Source organism: Euwallacea similis, chromosome 10, assembly GCF_039881205.1.
Source record: "Euwallacea similis isolate ESF13 chromosome 10, ESF131.1, whole genome shotgun sequence".
NCBI classification, from domain to species: Eukaryota; Metazoa; Arthropoda; class Insecta; order Coleoptera; family Curculionidae; genus Euwallacea; species Euwallacea similis.
The window spans coordinates 1,346,433-1,361,904 of record NC_089618.1 but is presented as its reverse complement, the minus strand read 5'-3'; the positions used below and the strand labels follow the sequence as shown (position 1 = coordinate 1,361,904).

At 38.9% G+C, this 15,472-nt stretch overlaps 1 protein-coding gene across 1 annotated transcript; it reads right to left on the bottom strand.

The window, feature by feature from the left end:
* Positions 1-146: 146 nt before the first annotated feature.
* On the bottom strand, positions 147-8,106 carry Jarid2 (Jumonji, AT rich interactive domain 2). Its single transcript, XM_066394525.1, has 7 exons — positions 7,950-8,106; positions 4,040-7,413; positions 3,387-3,749; positions 3,061-3,311; positions 2,702-2,900; positions 1,853-2,278; positions 147-1,675 (listed from the first exon to the last, which is right to left on the bottom strand). The coding sequence occupies exons 1-7, from the start codon at positions 8,006-8,008 to the stop codon at positions 765-767; spliced, it is 5,583 nt and encodes a 1,860-aa protein (XP_066250622.1). The 5' UTR covers positions 8,009-8,106; the 3' UTR covers positions 147-764.
* Positions 8,107-15,472: the final 7,366 nt, after the last annotated feature.

Below are 15,472 nucleotides of genomic sequence, written 5' to 3'. Positions count from 1 at the left end.
TTTCGTCTTAATCCGACCAAACCCTTCAAAGTTGAAAAACATGACTTAGAATCTCAATTTGTATCAAAAGTACTTTATACAGCATTTTCATTCAAATTAATATCTGTCTTTGTTACAAGATTGGGCCAGAAATGAAACTACAACAATTTTATCTACATAATATGTGTATTTCTCTTATATTTACATTACACCAATTAGCCAAGAAATTGCCGCGCGCCACGACACAATCTTTTATAATACTACAATCTAGAAAGTTATGAAGCCTCAAGACAGAAGAGGGAGATAAGGTTTTAACATTGTCTAACACGCACAAAAATTAATTCACTTATTCTAATGACGTATAAAAATAATAAGAATAAATAACTGCCATTCCAAATGGACTGCTCGTCTTATGCAAGAAAATGGCTGTATCGCTAGAGTTAACAGTTGTAAATTTGTGTTATGAAACTTAAATTAATTTGACAAGTAGCGTGGCATTATGTAAAAATTCCGATAGTTGCATAACGGTTGACTACAGAACTACCAGGGCTACCGTACGCTTTACACTTTGTCAATTGTAAGTTATTATTGAAAATTTACATACTGTTAAAGATGTCAATGATGGTTTAATTTACTATCAAAGAGCAGTCCATTTCAAAAAGCTATAAAGATGTTTCTTTTTGGGACACTAGATTACCGATATCACAGGGAACTGTTTATTTTCTTGAAAAAGCGCTGTTCCTACACACCGATCACAGCTAAAGCTCCACATTTACGAAAACTACCTACTTAAGCAAAGTAGGCAACCCCGCATATTTTCCTGGGGGTGGTTTTTTCTGCACCTTCCCGTCAATGGCGGCTTTTATTCTTTGGGGAATACCCTCCAACTCGGAATCAACCAAGTGATACCGCAGCTTGAACCTTTCCGCGGCCTTTAGGTCACTTTCTGGGAGCTGCAGCGCATGCTCTAGACAGTAGATCAGCTCATCCCGCATATCCACCAGCATTGAAACGTACAGGTTGGTCCTGCACATTTCACACTCCAAGTCTCCGTCTACGCTCTGAATTTTTCGTTTCTTCGAATGCGAGTCGGAATCGATTATTTTCTCCTCGGCGATTGCACCCAAGAGACGCAGTTTGGCGCGATAATCACGCTCGTTTGCACATAGTTCTTCCACGAAAGGCAACACTGTTTTTAAAACCTCTACACTTGATCGAGCATCTTCCGCAATGCTCACGAACAATTTCTCCAAAGAGAACATCGAGGGCTCGCAGCTGGTCTTCAGGTCGTCGAAAAGAGCGCGGGCCGTTCGCAACCAATACAGGGGCGCGAAATAGACACTTTCGGACACTACGTAGCCGGTACCGATACCTGAAGTATAGACCTTTGGGAAAACAACTACAAACTGGCCAGGCTCCTGGACGGTACGGCACAGAGACACTTGATGCTCTAGCAGCATTTCCGGTGGTACCATGGCCGTGTCAGACGGCAGCCACAGTTCCTTTTCGCGACAGTAACCGGGTACCAGTTTGCGCATAGCAGCGCGGAAGAGTGCGCATGAGGTGCTTGGGATGCCGTACCAAATTTTGGTGCCGCCCGTGTGCAGGTACTCGACCCAGGGCAGGCCGTGCGGGTCGCGGTACCAACAACACGCGCTGAAAACCATTCCAACGTGGAGAGTGGGTACCGTTACTCCTGCAATATCGTTTTGTCTAACTAGAAATGTGACAACGTTGCACGTGTGAGAAATTATTCTACTTGGACGGTATGTTTATGGACGGATCGTATTGGAGGGAAAGGGAGGAATGGTACTTTTTGACAAAAGTGCCATAAAAACGAACACAATATTTCATATACAAAGCATCGACTTACCCATGACCGGTCCCAACGACCTAAGCACTGATCCACCATTGTTGGACAGAACTTTGAGGTTCCAGGGATGTTTGGCAAAGGGGCTGTTCTTGGCCACGGCGAAACCGTAGCCCCACGTACCGCAGTCGATCGACGCCGAGTGCACGCAAATGTGGTTCCGCTTCTGGGTGACGTAGCGCCAGAACTCCTGCTCTACCTCCGTAGCGGACGGCTCTAGTACTTTGAAGTACATGGACATAGTGTTGCGCGCGATGCGATAGAGAGCGCTCAGGGCCATGTTTTTGCCCTTGATCGTGCACTCATTATCTACGTCATTGTCATCAGAGTCGATTGAATCTTGTTCAGAGGACGTGGTATCGGGTTGGGTCGGCGATTGTTTTTTCGACCAGTAGGATTCGACTTCTTCGAAGAGTTTCTCACGTTCGGCTATAAGGAAGTTAATATGTGAAACTCAAAGGCGATGGTGTGAACCATGGCGTGGGAAGAGTCGCAAAATGTGGAAAGCCATTACTGCCCATTTGTTTTTATTGTGTTTGAAAGGGATCCAATAACGTGTAAAACATGAGAGTTGCCAGAAGATGGTGACGTTGAAAGCATCAGGGATCGTACGATCAAATTAAACATGAAGGATAAATAAAAGAAACTTGTACGAAATATGTATAAATTAATTGCCACCTGCTCCAATTCACTTAAGCATAATAATTCCGTCGATTTCGTCAACAAATGAAACTGCGATACTGTACTATTCAATTATTACTAGAATAACGCTTCAGATGTTATGCTGTCAGCGGCGCTACCAGAGTTAGAAAAAAACACCGAAAGCAAAGGAAATGATGATTATTTACTAACCTGGAGACAAGGTGTCGTAGGGCAACAGATATTTGCAGTAAATGTCGTCCAGTTTGGTAACCCGGTCCTGCGCGGATTTGGGAATTTTCATGTATTCGGATACTTTGGGCCAGCGTTTCTTCTCGATCACCTCCTTCAGACCGCCCAGATTCTGCACCGTCTGGTAGAGCCTGGGAAGATCGATTTCCATTCCTCCGATCTAAAATTTAATTAAAATATGGAGAATACAATAGGAAATTATCACCAAACATTAAAGCATATTTCTCAACCTTTCACATTAAAAATATTAAAAGAACTAACGCCTCGCTTGAAACCTCTTTAACCTGAAGACAAAATTACAATTTCTGATTTGAACTCACCAATGGGGGAGTTTTCAGAAAAATGCTCTGCGTAGCTAAATACTTTCGAATAGCGACGAACTCCTTGAAATTGGGGCCCCATCGATGCAGCATTTTATGCACGTACTGATTGTAGGCAGTAAAGCGCATATCATCGGATACTTTGCATTCGGGCTTAAAACTACTTGGCGGGACGATTTTGCAGATGCCAAATTGCTCAGCTTTGTGACGTATACGTTCTATATACTCCAATGGGTCTTGGAATTCTTGTTCTGTTTAAAAACGCCAATGAAATATCAATTAAATACCACTCTCAATCACTCTTTACTAAATTTTCAAGCACTTACCAGTGGGATGAAATACAGGAGCTTCTACCAATTTAGCCGGATCAGTAGGTTTGGGGAAATCATTTACAGAAACTGGGTTGACACACTCCCAACCTTTGTTGGGAGTTTTCGGTTTCTGGGTTCCTTTCTTGGAGAGCTTCGCGCTGCTGCTACTACTAGCGCTTGGGGAACTGGGCACTTTGTACTTGGAATCGTCGAAGGGTTCCAAGGCTGATTTCCCTGTCCTTTTGGCTGGATAATTGCCGGAAGAGGGTGGAACCATCCCCTCGGATTTGACTAGCTTGGACGGCTTTGCTGGATTTTGGGGGACGTTGAAACAGCGCGAGTCTTCAGAGTCTGAAGGAACCGGTTTTCGAAATTGGGCTAAACGAACAGAAAAAAGTGAAGGTATTTTTGGGGAGAAATACAGTAAAGCAGCAGTGAATTATCTAAAATCGCAAATGGCATTAAGAATTAGTTTAACTCTCAGATTGCTAACACCCTTTTGTATATCATCATAATTGTAAATTCAAACTAAAAGTTAAGTTCCGAATTTGATATACGTTTTAAGGCTTAATACTTCACTGTAAACGGATTTTAAACATGAAGATATATAGTTGGTCTTGACTGCTATGATAGATGGATGCTTTAATTAATTAATTTATTAAACTTACTATGCTTGGTAGCCTCATCAGTCTTCGACATATCGTCCTCAGACCGCGACGTCGCAGTACTGGATGGTCTCCTCGACGGCCTCCTAAACGGTGTATTTACCGCTTCCTCATTGTCCTCTCCAAAAGCATAAACGCTGCACTCGTTTTCCGGAGAAAAGGCGTTTTTATTAGGAGGCATCGGCTCTTTCTTATCCTTTTTAAAGATCCACTTTCTATCGCTCGATGGAGACTTCAGCTCAGCTTTCACCTTTTCATCAGAAGATGCTTCCTTGCTACTCCCCGGCTGCGCCTCCTCTATCTTCAACTTTAAATTCGGCGCAGCCTCTAACTTCAAACTCTCCGTGGGAATTTTCTCTCCAAACTTTAACATGGCGTCATTTTCTTTGGCAACGCTGCTACCAGCCATAGCGGAGTCTTTCAACCACTGCTCTATCTGCTCATTGGACATATTCACTTTCTCCTTGCGACCCAAATCTTTGCTCAATAAATCCAAAGATGGAGCTAGAGCCTGAACTTTCTTAAGTTCTTCCTTGGGGGCACTGAATCCGTGGAAATAAGGCTCTTCATCCTCGTCACTACTGGACATCATTGGGAGGTAGTAAGAGGGCCGCTTGGCGCACTCTCTCTTTGGTTTAGGCTCCATTATGGTTGCAGCATTAGAAAGTTGTTTATCTGCAGTTCTTCGGAGTTTGATTGTAGTTTCAGGTTTGTGGATTTTAGTTGTGAGTTTGGCAAGCGGTTCTTCGTCAGAATCACTGAATATCGCTGCTTTGTTTTCGCTAAGTTTTTTGCGCTGTTTTGCTTGCAGGCTCTTTAAGTTTATGTCTGAAGCCGATGATTCATCATCGGAAGTTTCTTTCGGCTTTGCTTCTTCGAGAACTCTAGCAGCTTCTAAGATAATGTCGACATTCGTCTCAAGGACGCTACTTCCGCATTTGCTTCTTTTCGCAGTAGTTTTCTTTTTCCTGGTATTTTTCGCGTTAACTGATTGATCTGAGGAATCACAATTATTCAGTAGTTCCTCTTTGGGTTTCGCAGGAATCTCCTTGGCAGCTTTAGCAATTTTGGCTTGGAGCACCTCATTGTCAGAATCATCATCACTGATCACGGTAGAATTTTTCGGTTCTATAGATTTTCGAAGTGGGTCAGAATTCTTGTTCTCCTCATCTTCCTTGGAGGTTTTGGCGTGCGCCTTAAGCTCAATTTCTCGTTGCTCTGTCCTTTTAACGTTGGGCAGTTCTGGGAAGCTGTCAATGGACACATTATCGTCGTCAATGGTGCTGTCATTTACGAGCTTATGACTAAGAATCTCCATGTATATGGCGGCCGCTTCCTTGGTTTTTCTAGAGGGCCTTATTGGCACCTGCGAAACAGCCTCGCAGCTACGCTTTGGAAGTTTCTTTGTGGGAGTTCTCTTGGGCTCCACAATTGGTTTTTGAACGACAATTTCCGAGTCAGCAAGATTTTCTATACTTTTGGCTTCGATTGAAACTATTGGTGGGTCTTCACAAATGTCTTCTTTATTGGAAGCTGTGCCACTAACTTCTGTGGCTGTTGATCTTAAACTAACAGCTTCCTCTTTTTCTTTCCTACCAGTTGGTTTAACTTGAGATTGCGCGTTTTCCTCCACAATATCCTTTTCTTCTTTCTTGATAACTTCTTTGGTATCAGTCGACGTATCAGCCAACTTAGCGCTGTAATCCCTAGTAAGTCTTCTCGACGAATTTTGTTCTGCCTCTAGTTTACTTTCTCGGTTAACTGGAGGCCTCCTCTTGGGAGACTCAGGTCTTGCTACGGCTTTCTTAGCAATTGGCTCAGCAGCTTTAGTGACACTCCTTGAAGTTCTCTTTGGTTCTGCCTTAACTGGAGGTACATTAGGAACCCTTGCAGTTTCTTCAGATTTTCTAGTCACAACTCTTTGTACAGAAGTCATCTCCGAAGTCTTCTGATCCATGGTGATTTTCTGGCCACTCTGCAAAGTCTCCATGATGGTATCGCTAGTTTTGTGCAGAGCCATGCTTTTTTTTACGTCCCTATTTCGGGTTTTAAGGCTAAAATCTCGCTTAACATCTAAATTTTTCTTGACCACTCTTCTGGATGAGGATTCTGCTATGTTAACCTCCCTTTTCACCTCAAACTTCTTCTTCATTTCTCTCTTGAGCCTTCCGCCTGACAGAGTTTTGTTATTCAACATCTCAGAATCTCTTCGTGTTAATCGTCTGGACACTTCTTCTCCTGGAGGGCTTTTGCCATCCTCCTGAGAGAGTTGGTTTGGTCTTAAAGTAGATTCTTCTACAGGGGATTTTTTGATTGCCACTTTCTTGCAGGTTTCTTTGCTGGGATTAGTAACTTTACTCACGCAGGGCCTCAATCTTTGCTGCGCCTTTTTCCTAGATATGACAGTCTTCTTCATGGTGGTCGATCTCAATTTTGGCTTCACCACAGTAGTGACCACACTACTGCTTGGAACTAGAATTCTTCTCTTGATTTGTTGCCGCTTCACTGACGTTACAGTGGAACTTCTCACTACCGATGCAGTTGTTAATTTTGTTTTAGGAGACTGCGCAACTGGTTTTTTTACTGGCCTCTTAATGGCAAGAGCGCCCTCTTCGCCTTTGTTACTGTTTTTGCTTGTTCTCCGCACATTGGTCAGAACTCTTTCCCCCAATGGCCTTTTAGGTCTGAAGGGCAGCTCCTTCTGAATAAACTTTCCTCTAAAGCTTCTCAAGCACATCTTAGGCTTAACTTTAGTCTTCAAAGTCTGCGTGGTGACTTTCACATGTTTGGTCGCAATTACTTTAGTGCTGCTTTTCTTGGTGACTGAAGTTTCAGTTTTCTGCACTGTATTTGTCTTGACCAAAGTTCTGTTTGTAGTTTTTTCACTCAATTTACTTATAGTTAAAGCTCGAATCTTTGCCATTTTCTGCTCCTGATACTTTCGTCTCAAAGCCTGTAAAGCCAAAGCATGTCTCCGCTTTCTCTCCATTTGTCTGCTGATAATAATAGGATCCGCCCTCTTTCTCACACCAAATGCAATAAAAGGTTTCTCAGAAGAACTACCAGATCCACATTTTGATATATCAATGGGTCCGTTCTTAGGACAATCGCTTTTAATCTCATGAACCTGTCCATCGGCTACAATTGAGGCAGTGTTAAAAAATTGCAGGGTGGGGGGTAAGATTGGGGTGCCACGAAAGCAGAGGAATGTTAGGAAATCTTCAGTGTTTGGGCGCTTCATCGGGAGGAGCTCCACAGGTTCGGGTAGAGTGCTGGTCTGTGCATCATCTGAGATATCCAAGTCACGAATAGGAGTCATGATGGAGCTATTAATGCCTGAGTTTTGGGCGAATTTACGTTGGGCTTGAATTTTCGTCCTGGAATTGAAAGATGGTCAAATAATTGAAACATATAATCAAAACAATATTGGAGATTCTATTACAATCAGTTTTATATGCAATATACCTACTTTTAAATGTAGGTTTGAAAAATCTATTAAATTGGTTTTTAAACTTATTACTTTGGTCATTTAAACCTCTGTAGTGGTAGATTATGTTCTATAAGCACATAATCATTTAAAATTCTTATTACAAAATGTAAATATGTATATCATATTGTAAAAACCTACATAAGTTGAGGAAATATGCACCAAAAAAATAAATTTCACATGTGTTTTCCTCATTAATCCAAATTTTTAAAAGTCCATATTTATGTGCATAAAGACTGGAATATCAATCTATTGATCATTATATAGTAAACAAGAGTAGATTTAAATCTACATTGTTTGCATCTCTAATACAGTGCTACAATCAATCACAAACGCTTGAAATCAAGCAAAATATTTGGGATAAAGAAAGGATTATGATTATCAATCCTTGCAGATATCAGGGACATTTTAACTTGGGGCACATACCTCTTGGGGCTCTCACATAGTGGGGGTGAAGTGCACACATCCTTTCGCTTCCTCTTCATTTTGAGGCTTTTGAAAAGGATCTCAACAACGAAAAACGCAGTTTTTTGTGGAATTAGCTTAACTTCTACATAACCTCAGATTTTACGTGCAGGTGCAGGATTTGCATCGGTTTGGTCGCCTTCTATAGGGGCTCCATGGAGCTGGAGGAGGAGTCGACAATTTAAAGCCTTAATGCATGCCTAATAGTTTTTATTTAGATCGGTTTTTATTACTTAAAACTAGCGAAAATGCAGGTCAACGACCCAGGATTGGATTTTTAGAATAAATAAAAAATTTAAATTGACAATTACTACTGACATTATTTGACATGACAGTTGCAAAACAGTCTTTTCTTTTGTGGCGGAGCCAGCAGCGCGTTGCAGTGTCACCCATCTATTAATGACAGTGATAGTGCATTGCGAACCAGACCAACATCTCGGTTCTGTAGAAAACTAAAACAACGGCGGGAAAACATTTTCCGTAACGGTTTCCGGGAATACATTCTGGATAGTTCGATCAAAAACCATATAAAACCGTTGATCACACCATCAACGGTCTCTTTTCTCTTTTAGGTCTCATCTCCTCCACATGTACTCCAACTGGTAACAATCATACTCTGTACACAGTATATATAAGTTTATTTTAAGTTTAGTAATAAAACACATAACGTTCCTGTTTTACGAATTCTGTGTGGCAATCCCATTTCTGACACCCAACGGAAAACGCCTAGTGATTCCATACTTCGACGACAGGACACTTTTGTGGAATTATTGTCGCAGTAGCGTCATCTAGCAAGGAACTGGCAAATAAACGAATGATGAAGATTTGAGGATCTACGCGTGTTTCAGCGAGCAAAGCATTGCAACCCCTAGAGGGCGCTAGCAATCTCTAGATTCATTATCTCTTTAATATCTATTCGATATACAGGGTGATTAGAATTTATTTCGCCAAACTGAGATGGGCACATATCATGTTATATTTAAAAGTTGATATAAAGGTTCGTATAAACATGCGTCTGCAATCGCTTAGGTTTCACGATATAGTGTGTTAAAACATCTTTTTCAAAGAAATTGGAAAAGGGCAAGGACTTAATCGGGGTAAAATACTCTCATTGCATGATATACAGTCAGCGGCAAAAGTGAGTACACATTTAAAAGTTGTACAATTTATCCCGTAGTAAAAATTTTTAAAAAACCTTATTTAAAGTTATGAATACAGTAGAATGTTCGTTCTATTGTCTTCATAATTACCGTTTAAAAACATGTTTATATACAATTGGCAACAAGGTAGAGTTTGGGGAATCACAGGACTCCATAAAATACGATGCAAAAATGAGTACACAGTCTGTGTATTAGAGATCAATTAAAACTAAGTAGCATGCAGTAAAGAAGTAATTCATACGATTTGTTAATTGTTTGGCTGTTAATACAATATCCAATAAGTAACAACATGGCAAAACGTAATGAAAATCATAAAAGGACTGAAATATCAGAAGATTTACGCAAACTTATTGCAACCTTGCGACAAGAGGGCAAGTCTTTTCGGGAAATTGGAAATATAGTGAAGAGACATTACAGAACTATAAAAAAAATTTGGGATAAGTATGAAGCTACAGGTAGTGTGCGCAATAAACCTCGTTCAGAACGTCCACGGAAATTAACACCTCTTGATATACGCGATATAACAAGGACGGTTAAAAAAAATCCTAAAACCAGTGCAGTGCAATTAGCCGCGGATATGTCAGAACAGAAGGGGACTTCTATAAATGTTAGTACTATTCGGCGAGCACTCAATTCGCAAGGTTTCCATGGTCGTATACCCCATAAAAAGCCAGCTATTAGTGCTAAAAATCGAACCCTCAGAGTGGCCTTTGCAAAAAAATACATATCAGAACCACTAGAATTTTGGAACACGATTCTTTTTACAGAGGAAAGTAAATTTGAGATATTTGGTCAAAAAAAGATATAAAAAATATGGCGAACGAAAAATTCTGAGCTGGATCCCAAAAATCTCTTGAGCACTGTTAAACACGGGGGTGGTTCCGTAATGGTTTGGGGTGCAATGGCAGCCTCTGGAGTGGGGCAGTTAGTTTTTATTGACAAAATAATGGATAAAACAATATATATGAATATCCTAAAAGCCAATTTACGGCCCAGTATTGTTAAATTAGGTTTACAGGGGTCATGGGTACTTCAACAAGATAATGACCCCAAGCACACTGCCCATATGGTCCAGGAATGGTTGTTATGCAACGTTCCAAAACAACTCCATACTCCACCCCAGTCCCCAGATCTCAATCCAATTGAGAATCTGTGGGAAATATTGGACAGGAAGGTGCGTTCTAAACAAATTACAAGCGCAACTTCTCTCAAAACTGCACTACTTGAAGCATGGGATACAATTTTGCCTACTGTTATACAAAATTTTATTAATTCTATGCCCAGATGATTAAGAGTTATCATCAAGGCCAATGGTGGACCAACAAAGTATTAATTTTTATCGTTAATGTTAACAAAATGCATTGGAACACGCCGATTTGTAATATTGTGTACTGACTTTTGCCCTTATTTTAAAGCTCTGTTATAAGGCAATCATCTATAAATCGATTTGTAATTCATTTAGGTAATTACAATTATTACCATGTTTTTATGTAACCACATATGTACCTATATTTAATGTTTATAAAATCTTTTCATTATTTAGTTTATCTTAAATATATTATTCTTTCAATTTCTATTGTGTGAGCTATATAGCGTACCTGTTTTAGATGAAATTTTTTCAAGTATAATACTATTCCTTGCATATTCTGGTGTGCTTCTCATCTTGTTTATTGACTTTCCCAGCTATGATGGTTTCTAAGAATTTTATGCAAATAATCGTTGTTGATGAAATGCTTACCTAAACATTGCAAACTCTAAATTCTCGGAATTATTAATCTTATCAAGAATATATAGGTCACCCCATTTTTTCCAATGTTGCCGACATTCACAATGGGGATTTAGCTAAATTGATTGATTGATTGAAAGTGGCGAGAGGTATAAAATTTGCCTTAGCTACGTATCCATGGAGGCCTCGTCACATCTTGTTTAAATGGATGGGTCGCTATAATAATATCCGTCGACTTAATGAAGTGGAGCAGTTTGGGGGAGGGTGAGATAATTCCTGCAAGAGTTGCGCAAGAATATCTATCATATAGATTCCTGGAACATAAACACTCACTTGGAATATAGTGGCCAGCCCGTTCTCCAGATATTGCCCTGTTAGATTTTTTTTGTTTGGAGCTATATGAAAAATCGTACTTATTAATGTCAAATGCGACGTACGGCAAGGAATAATAAAAAAGTAACGAAAACTAACACAGTGCCTAAATTACTAAGAACGATACATCAATAAATTTGTAATAAAAAGATATCTTAAAATCGGCGAAAAATTTACCAGAGCCGTATTTAGAAAAACAAGATAATCATTTTGAGAACAAAGACTGTCATGTTGAGATTAATGCTCTCGTGGGTGGGATGGGGAAAAGAGGAAGCGGGATTGTCTTGTTTGTCTTGTCAAGCAAAGTGGATTTACTGTGTTCCAGTTATGATGGTTGTTTTTCCACTTTGTCTGCCTTTGTAGCAGCCTTTCAGTTATTCGTGTCATTTTTGTGCGTTCCTATAGAACTTAGTTGGATGAATTGGGCAGTGGGCTTCCCGAGCGTCTTATCTTTGTGATCAGTCTTAGAACGAACTGTTCCGTTGTTTGTACATCTTGTTTGTTTTTTCGTTTGAATTTGTCCTCAGTAGGTGTCCGTAGTCTACCAATGGTTTTCAGATGGATTTGTAAATTCTTGATGCAGTTTTGATGCTGATGCCTCTGTTTTTGTACGTTAGTGATCTACAATGTTTTGCTCTTTTAGTGGCTTCTGTCCTGATGTGTTTCGTACTTATTCGTAGAATTTAAGTATCTTGTTTGTTGTTATTTCCAGGTATTTGATGTAGGTTTTAGTATTAGTTATGTGTTCACCTGCGATTATTATCGACGAGTTAGTTTTAATCTGGTAGTTTGATAGTAGGAGTTGATTGTTGGTTGCATTAGGTGTAAGTCTCCCTCTATAGATCCATGTCATCGTCTTGTCTATTAGCATCTAGAGTCTTTCTATTGCTTTTTCCGTATTTTTGTCATGTACAATTAGTGTTGCATCATCAGCGTATTATACTAGGTGTGCTGTTTTGTCTATTTCATCTTTTTCTTATAGATCGTGGCTGTATAGGTCGTAGCAGTATACAGGGTGTAACTAATTCGAGTCTATGTATGGGGATCTCGGAAATGATAAGAGATTCTAAATCGGTTAAATGGAGACAAAGTTTCGTATTTTGACATTCGACAATAATTCATTTGCTAATTTTTTAAAATTCGAGTACTTTGGAAAATATTTGAAAAAACCTAAAAATTTGGATTTTCGACTTTTTTGACTAAAACGAAAATCCAAATTTTCGGTTTTTATCGGATATTTCTGAAAGTATTCGGATTTTAAAAAAATCGCAAATGGATTATTGTTGAGTGTCAAAATACGGAACTTTGCTTCCATTTAAGCGACTTTATATCTCTTACCGTTTCCGAGATCCCCATACATAGACTCAAATTTGTTTTACCCTGTATATTATAAAGCAGTGGTAAAATATTTTTAAAAAATCAAAAAATTTCCTTTTTTTTTATTTTCTCATTATTTTCTAGATATGTTTGCACCGTGCGGCTGCGCCCTTGAATGCACAACTTTTCTTCCATTCAACCAAGTCTGCATCTATCACCGTTTACGAGATCCCCATGGTGCTTTAATTTCAAACAAAAAATATTTTATAAGCAGATCACGTTTTCTAGATATATACCGCCATTATCATTCTTACTGACTCGCGATTAGTTTTCATTGCGCAATTATTACTTATAAATAAAAACTGCATCATCCACAATACGATCGACAGTTTTCCAAATGCTCCATTTTTCCCAATTTTCGCGGGATCTGCATACGGCCCCAACTAAGAACTTTGCAAGCAGTGGCGTGGTTCAGCGGGAGTGGCGTCGATGCGGAGGTTGCAGCTTCGACACTCGGCAACGATCACAATTTACGCGTTATAACTTAATTGTGGAAACGTTCGGAAGTTTTATGAAAAAGTTTAAAAAACATTCCCGAAACGTCCCAACAGTGAGGTAGGAGACCCTTTTTTATAGGGGGCAATAGCCGCGGAAAGAGCAAAACTGTTCCATGGATCGGAAACGTTTTGTTGATATTTCCACACTGTTCTTTTTATGCGCATTTGGAACGTTCCGCGGATGGCTTCATAACATTTATTTTGCACATATTTTAGGACGAGGAATGTTTCATAGTGGAGATAGAGCGATGAACCGAAGAAATAATTTTGCATTTATTGAAAATCCTCCTTAGTTTCTGTAGCAAAGCTCCAGTGAGGTTTGCCCGAGCATAATCAATAATTATCAACTAGATTACTGGAAACTTATAATTATGTAAAAAATCAAGTTATCTCAAACAATATTTATGATTCAATGTCCAAGGAGACAGGAAACATAATGTTGTCATGCCGTAATACCGTTATCGTAATCTATAGATCGATTTAAATCTACTGGAGGCACGAAACAGATGCTGCGTGCTAATAGCAAATTTGCAAAGCTGATAAGGTAAATCCTCTGATAACATAATTTATCATTGTGAAGAGTAGTGTTAGAATTAATCTTTGAAGTACTGAAAGAAGTCGTTAAGAGACTCCATTGTTACTAATTTGAAAATATCAAAATAATTGTTGGCAACTGCTGCAGCTTGATGGAAGCGCCTATTAGAACCTCTCGCTAATGCTTCAGTTACGTTTAGTGTGTTGTAGCATTAGGTTGGTCCTTATTATCACTGTAGGTAAATGGGGCCCCGCAGAGACCCCGCATAGTATTTAACGTATTTAATTGTTCTTAACAGCTGTTTTATTATTTTATATAGAAAATGGATAAGAATCTTCTTCTATCGCAAAAAGAATTAGAAGGTATTGCAGAAAGATGGAATGACACGGATTCTGAACATGATTATTACAGTGACGATGGTGATGAGTCGGAAGACGAAATATCTATGGAAGAGGATGTTTCGGAAACCGATGATGATATAGAAATTGAAACAGAATATCGGCCAGATGAAGAGGAACCCGTGGCTGGGGATGACGTCGAATTGGGAAGCCCTCAATGTACACTGTGACCCACTTAAGGGCGGCACACCCCTGAAAAATTTTTACTTGTGGTCCGATTTTAATAATTTCTTTTTATGTTGTCGGGCATCAAAAATTCTAGTTTGTGACAAGTTCTTGTTATGCTCGTTTAAAATCTAAGGCCTGCTTTGCCCATTTCGCATGGCAAAAATTCAAGAAAAGACATTAGGGATTTTTTGATTTTAAATTTAATTTTAGTAACAATTTTAGAATGATTCAAAATGGTTGCATCTCAAATTTAGTTGAAGAATGTTTATTCACAAAAAAGTTATAGAACAATCAAACTTGATCCACTTAAGAACAGGACACCCCCGTAAAATCTTGAATTAATCATTCAATGTGAAAAAAAATTATAACAAAAAGAGATTTGCCTCATTTTAATAAACACTTGCTTCGAATAAGCCATTATTCAACTGAATACATTTCTCGTATCTTCTTCTAGTATTGCGCATAACTTTTTTGAAAAATAAAAAAGTAATCTTTTCATAGGCACGTCTCAGCCTCATGCATAGTTCTTCTCTATTTCTAGGGCGATTTTTATGCACTTTTGGTCAAGAGTACCTCACAAAATGAAATCTAATGAGGTTAGATCTAGTGGTCTGGGTGGCCATTATATTAATGGACTCTTCTGTCCGACTCATTGATTGGGAAAGTTTGTATTTAACCACTCCCGAACAATTCTCCTATCATGCATAAGACTTTCATCAAGTTAAAAGTACATGTTATTTGTATATAATAGTTGAAGTTCATCAATCGCATCAAATAATCCATTTCTCAAGAGTTCTAAAAAACTTGCAGAATTCATATTGCCCTCAAGAAAAAACAAACGATTTAACCGTGTTTATTGTACCCACGCTCAGCTTACTTGACCAAAAATTTGATTATTCTATAACTTTTTTATGAATAAACATTTTTTAACGAAATTTGAGATACAACCATTTTGAATTACTTTAAAGTTATTACTGAAGTTAAATTTAAAATAAAAAATTGCCTAATGTATTTTTTTGAATTTTTGCCATGAGAAAGGGGCAAAGTAGGTCTTAGATTTTAAGCAGCTACAACAAGAACTTGTTACAAACTAGTGATTTTGATGCCCTATAACATAAGAAAATGTTCAAAATCAGATCACAAATAAAAATTTTACAGGGGTGTTCCGCTCTTAAGTGGGTCACACTACATCTAAATCTGGAATGGTCTGGAATTCGAAGTCTTTTCCAAAATCTCGAAGATTAGGTAGGA

Excerpts from the sequence above, each read along its gene's own strand:
- Jarid2 (XM_066394525.1), bottom strand. The coding sequence starts at position 8,008 with ATGAAGAGGAAGCGAAAGGATGTGTGCACTTCACCCCCACTATGTGAG. Across the intron at positions 2,901-3,060 it reads TTCTGAAAACTCCCCCATTG|ATCGGAGGAATGGAAATCGA; the intron begins GTGAGTTCAAAT and ends ATTAAATTTTAG. Across the intron at positions 1,676-1,852 it reads GTCGTTGGGACCGGTCATGG|GAGTAACGGTACCCACTCTC; the intron begins GTAAGTCGATGC and ends ACGATATTGCAG.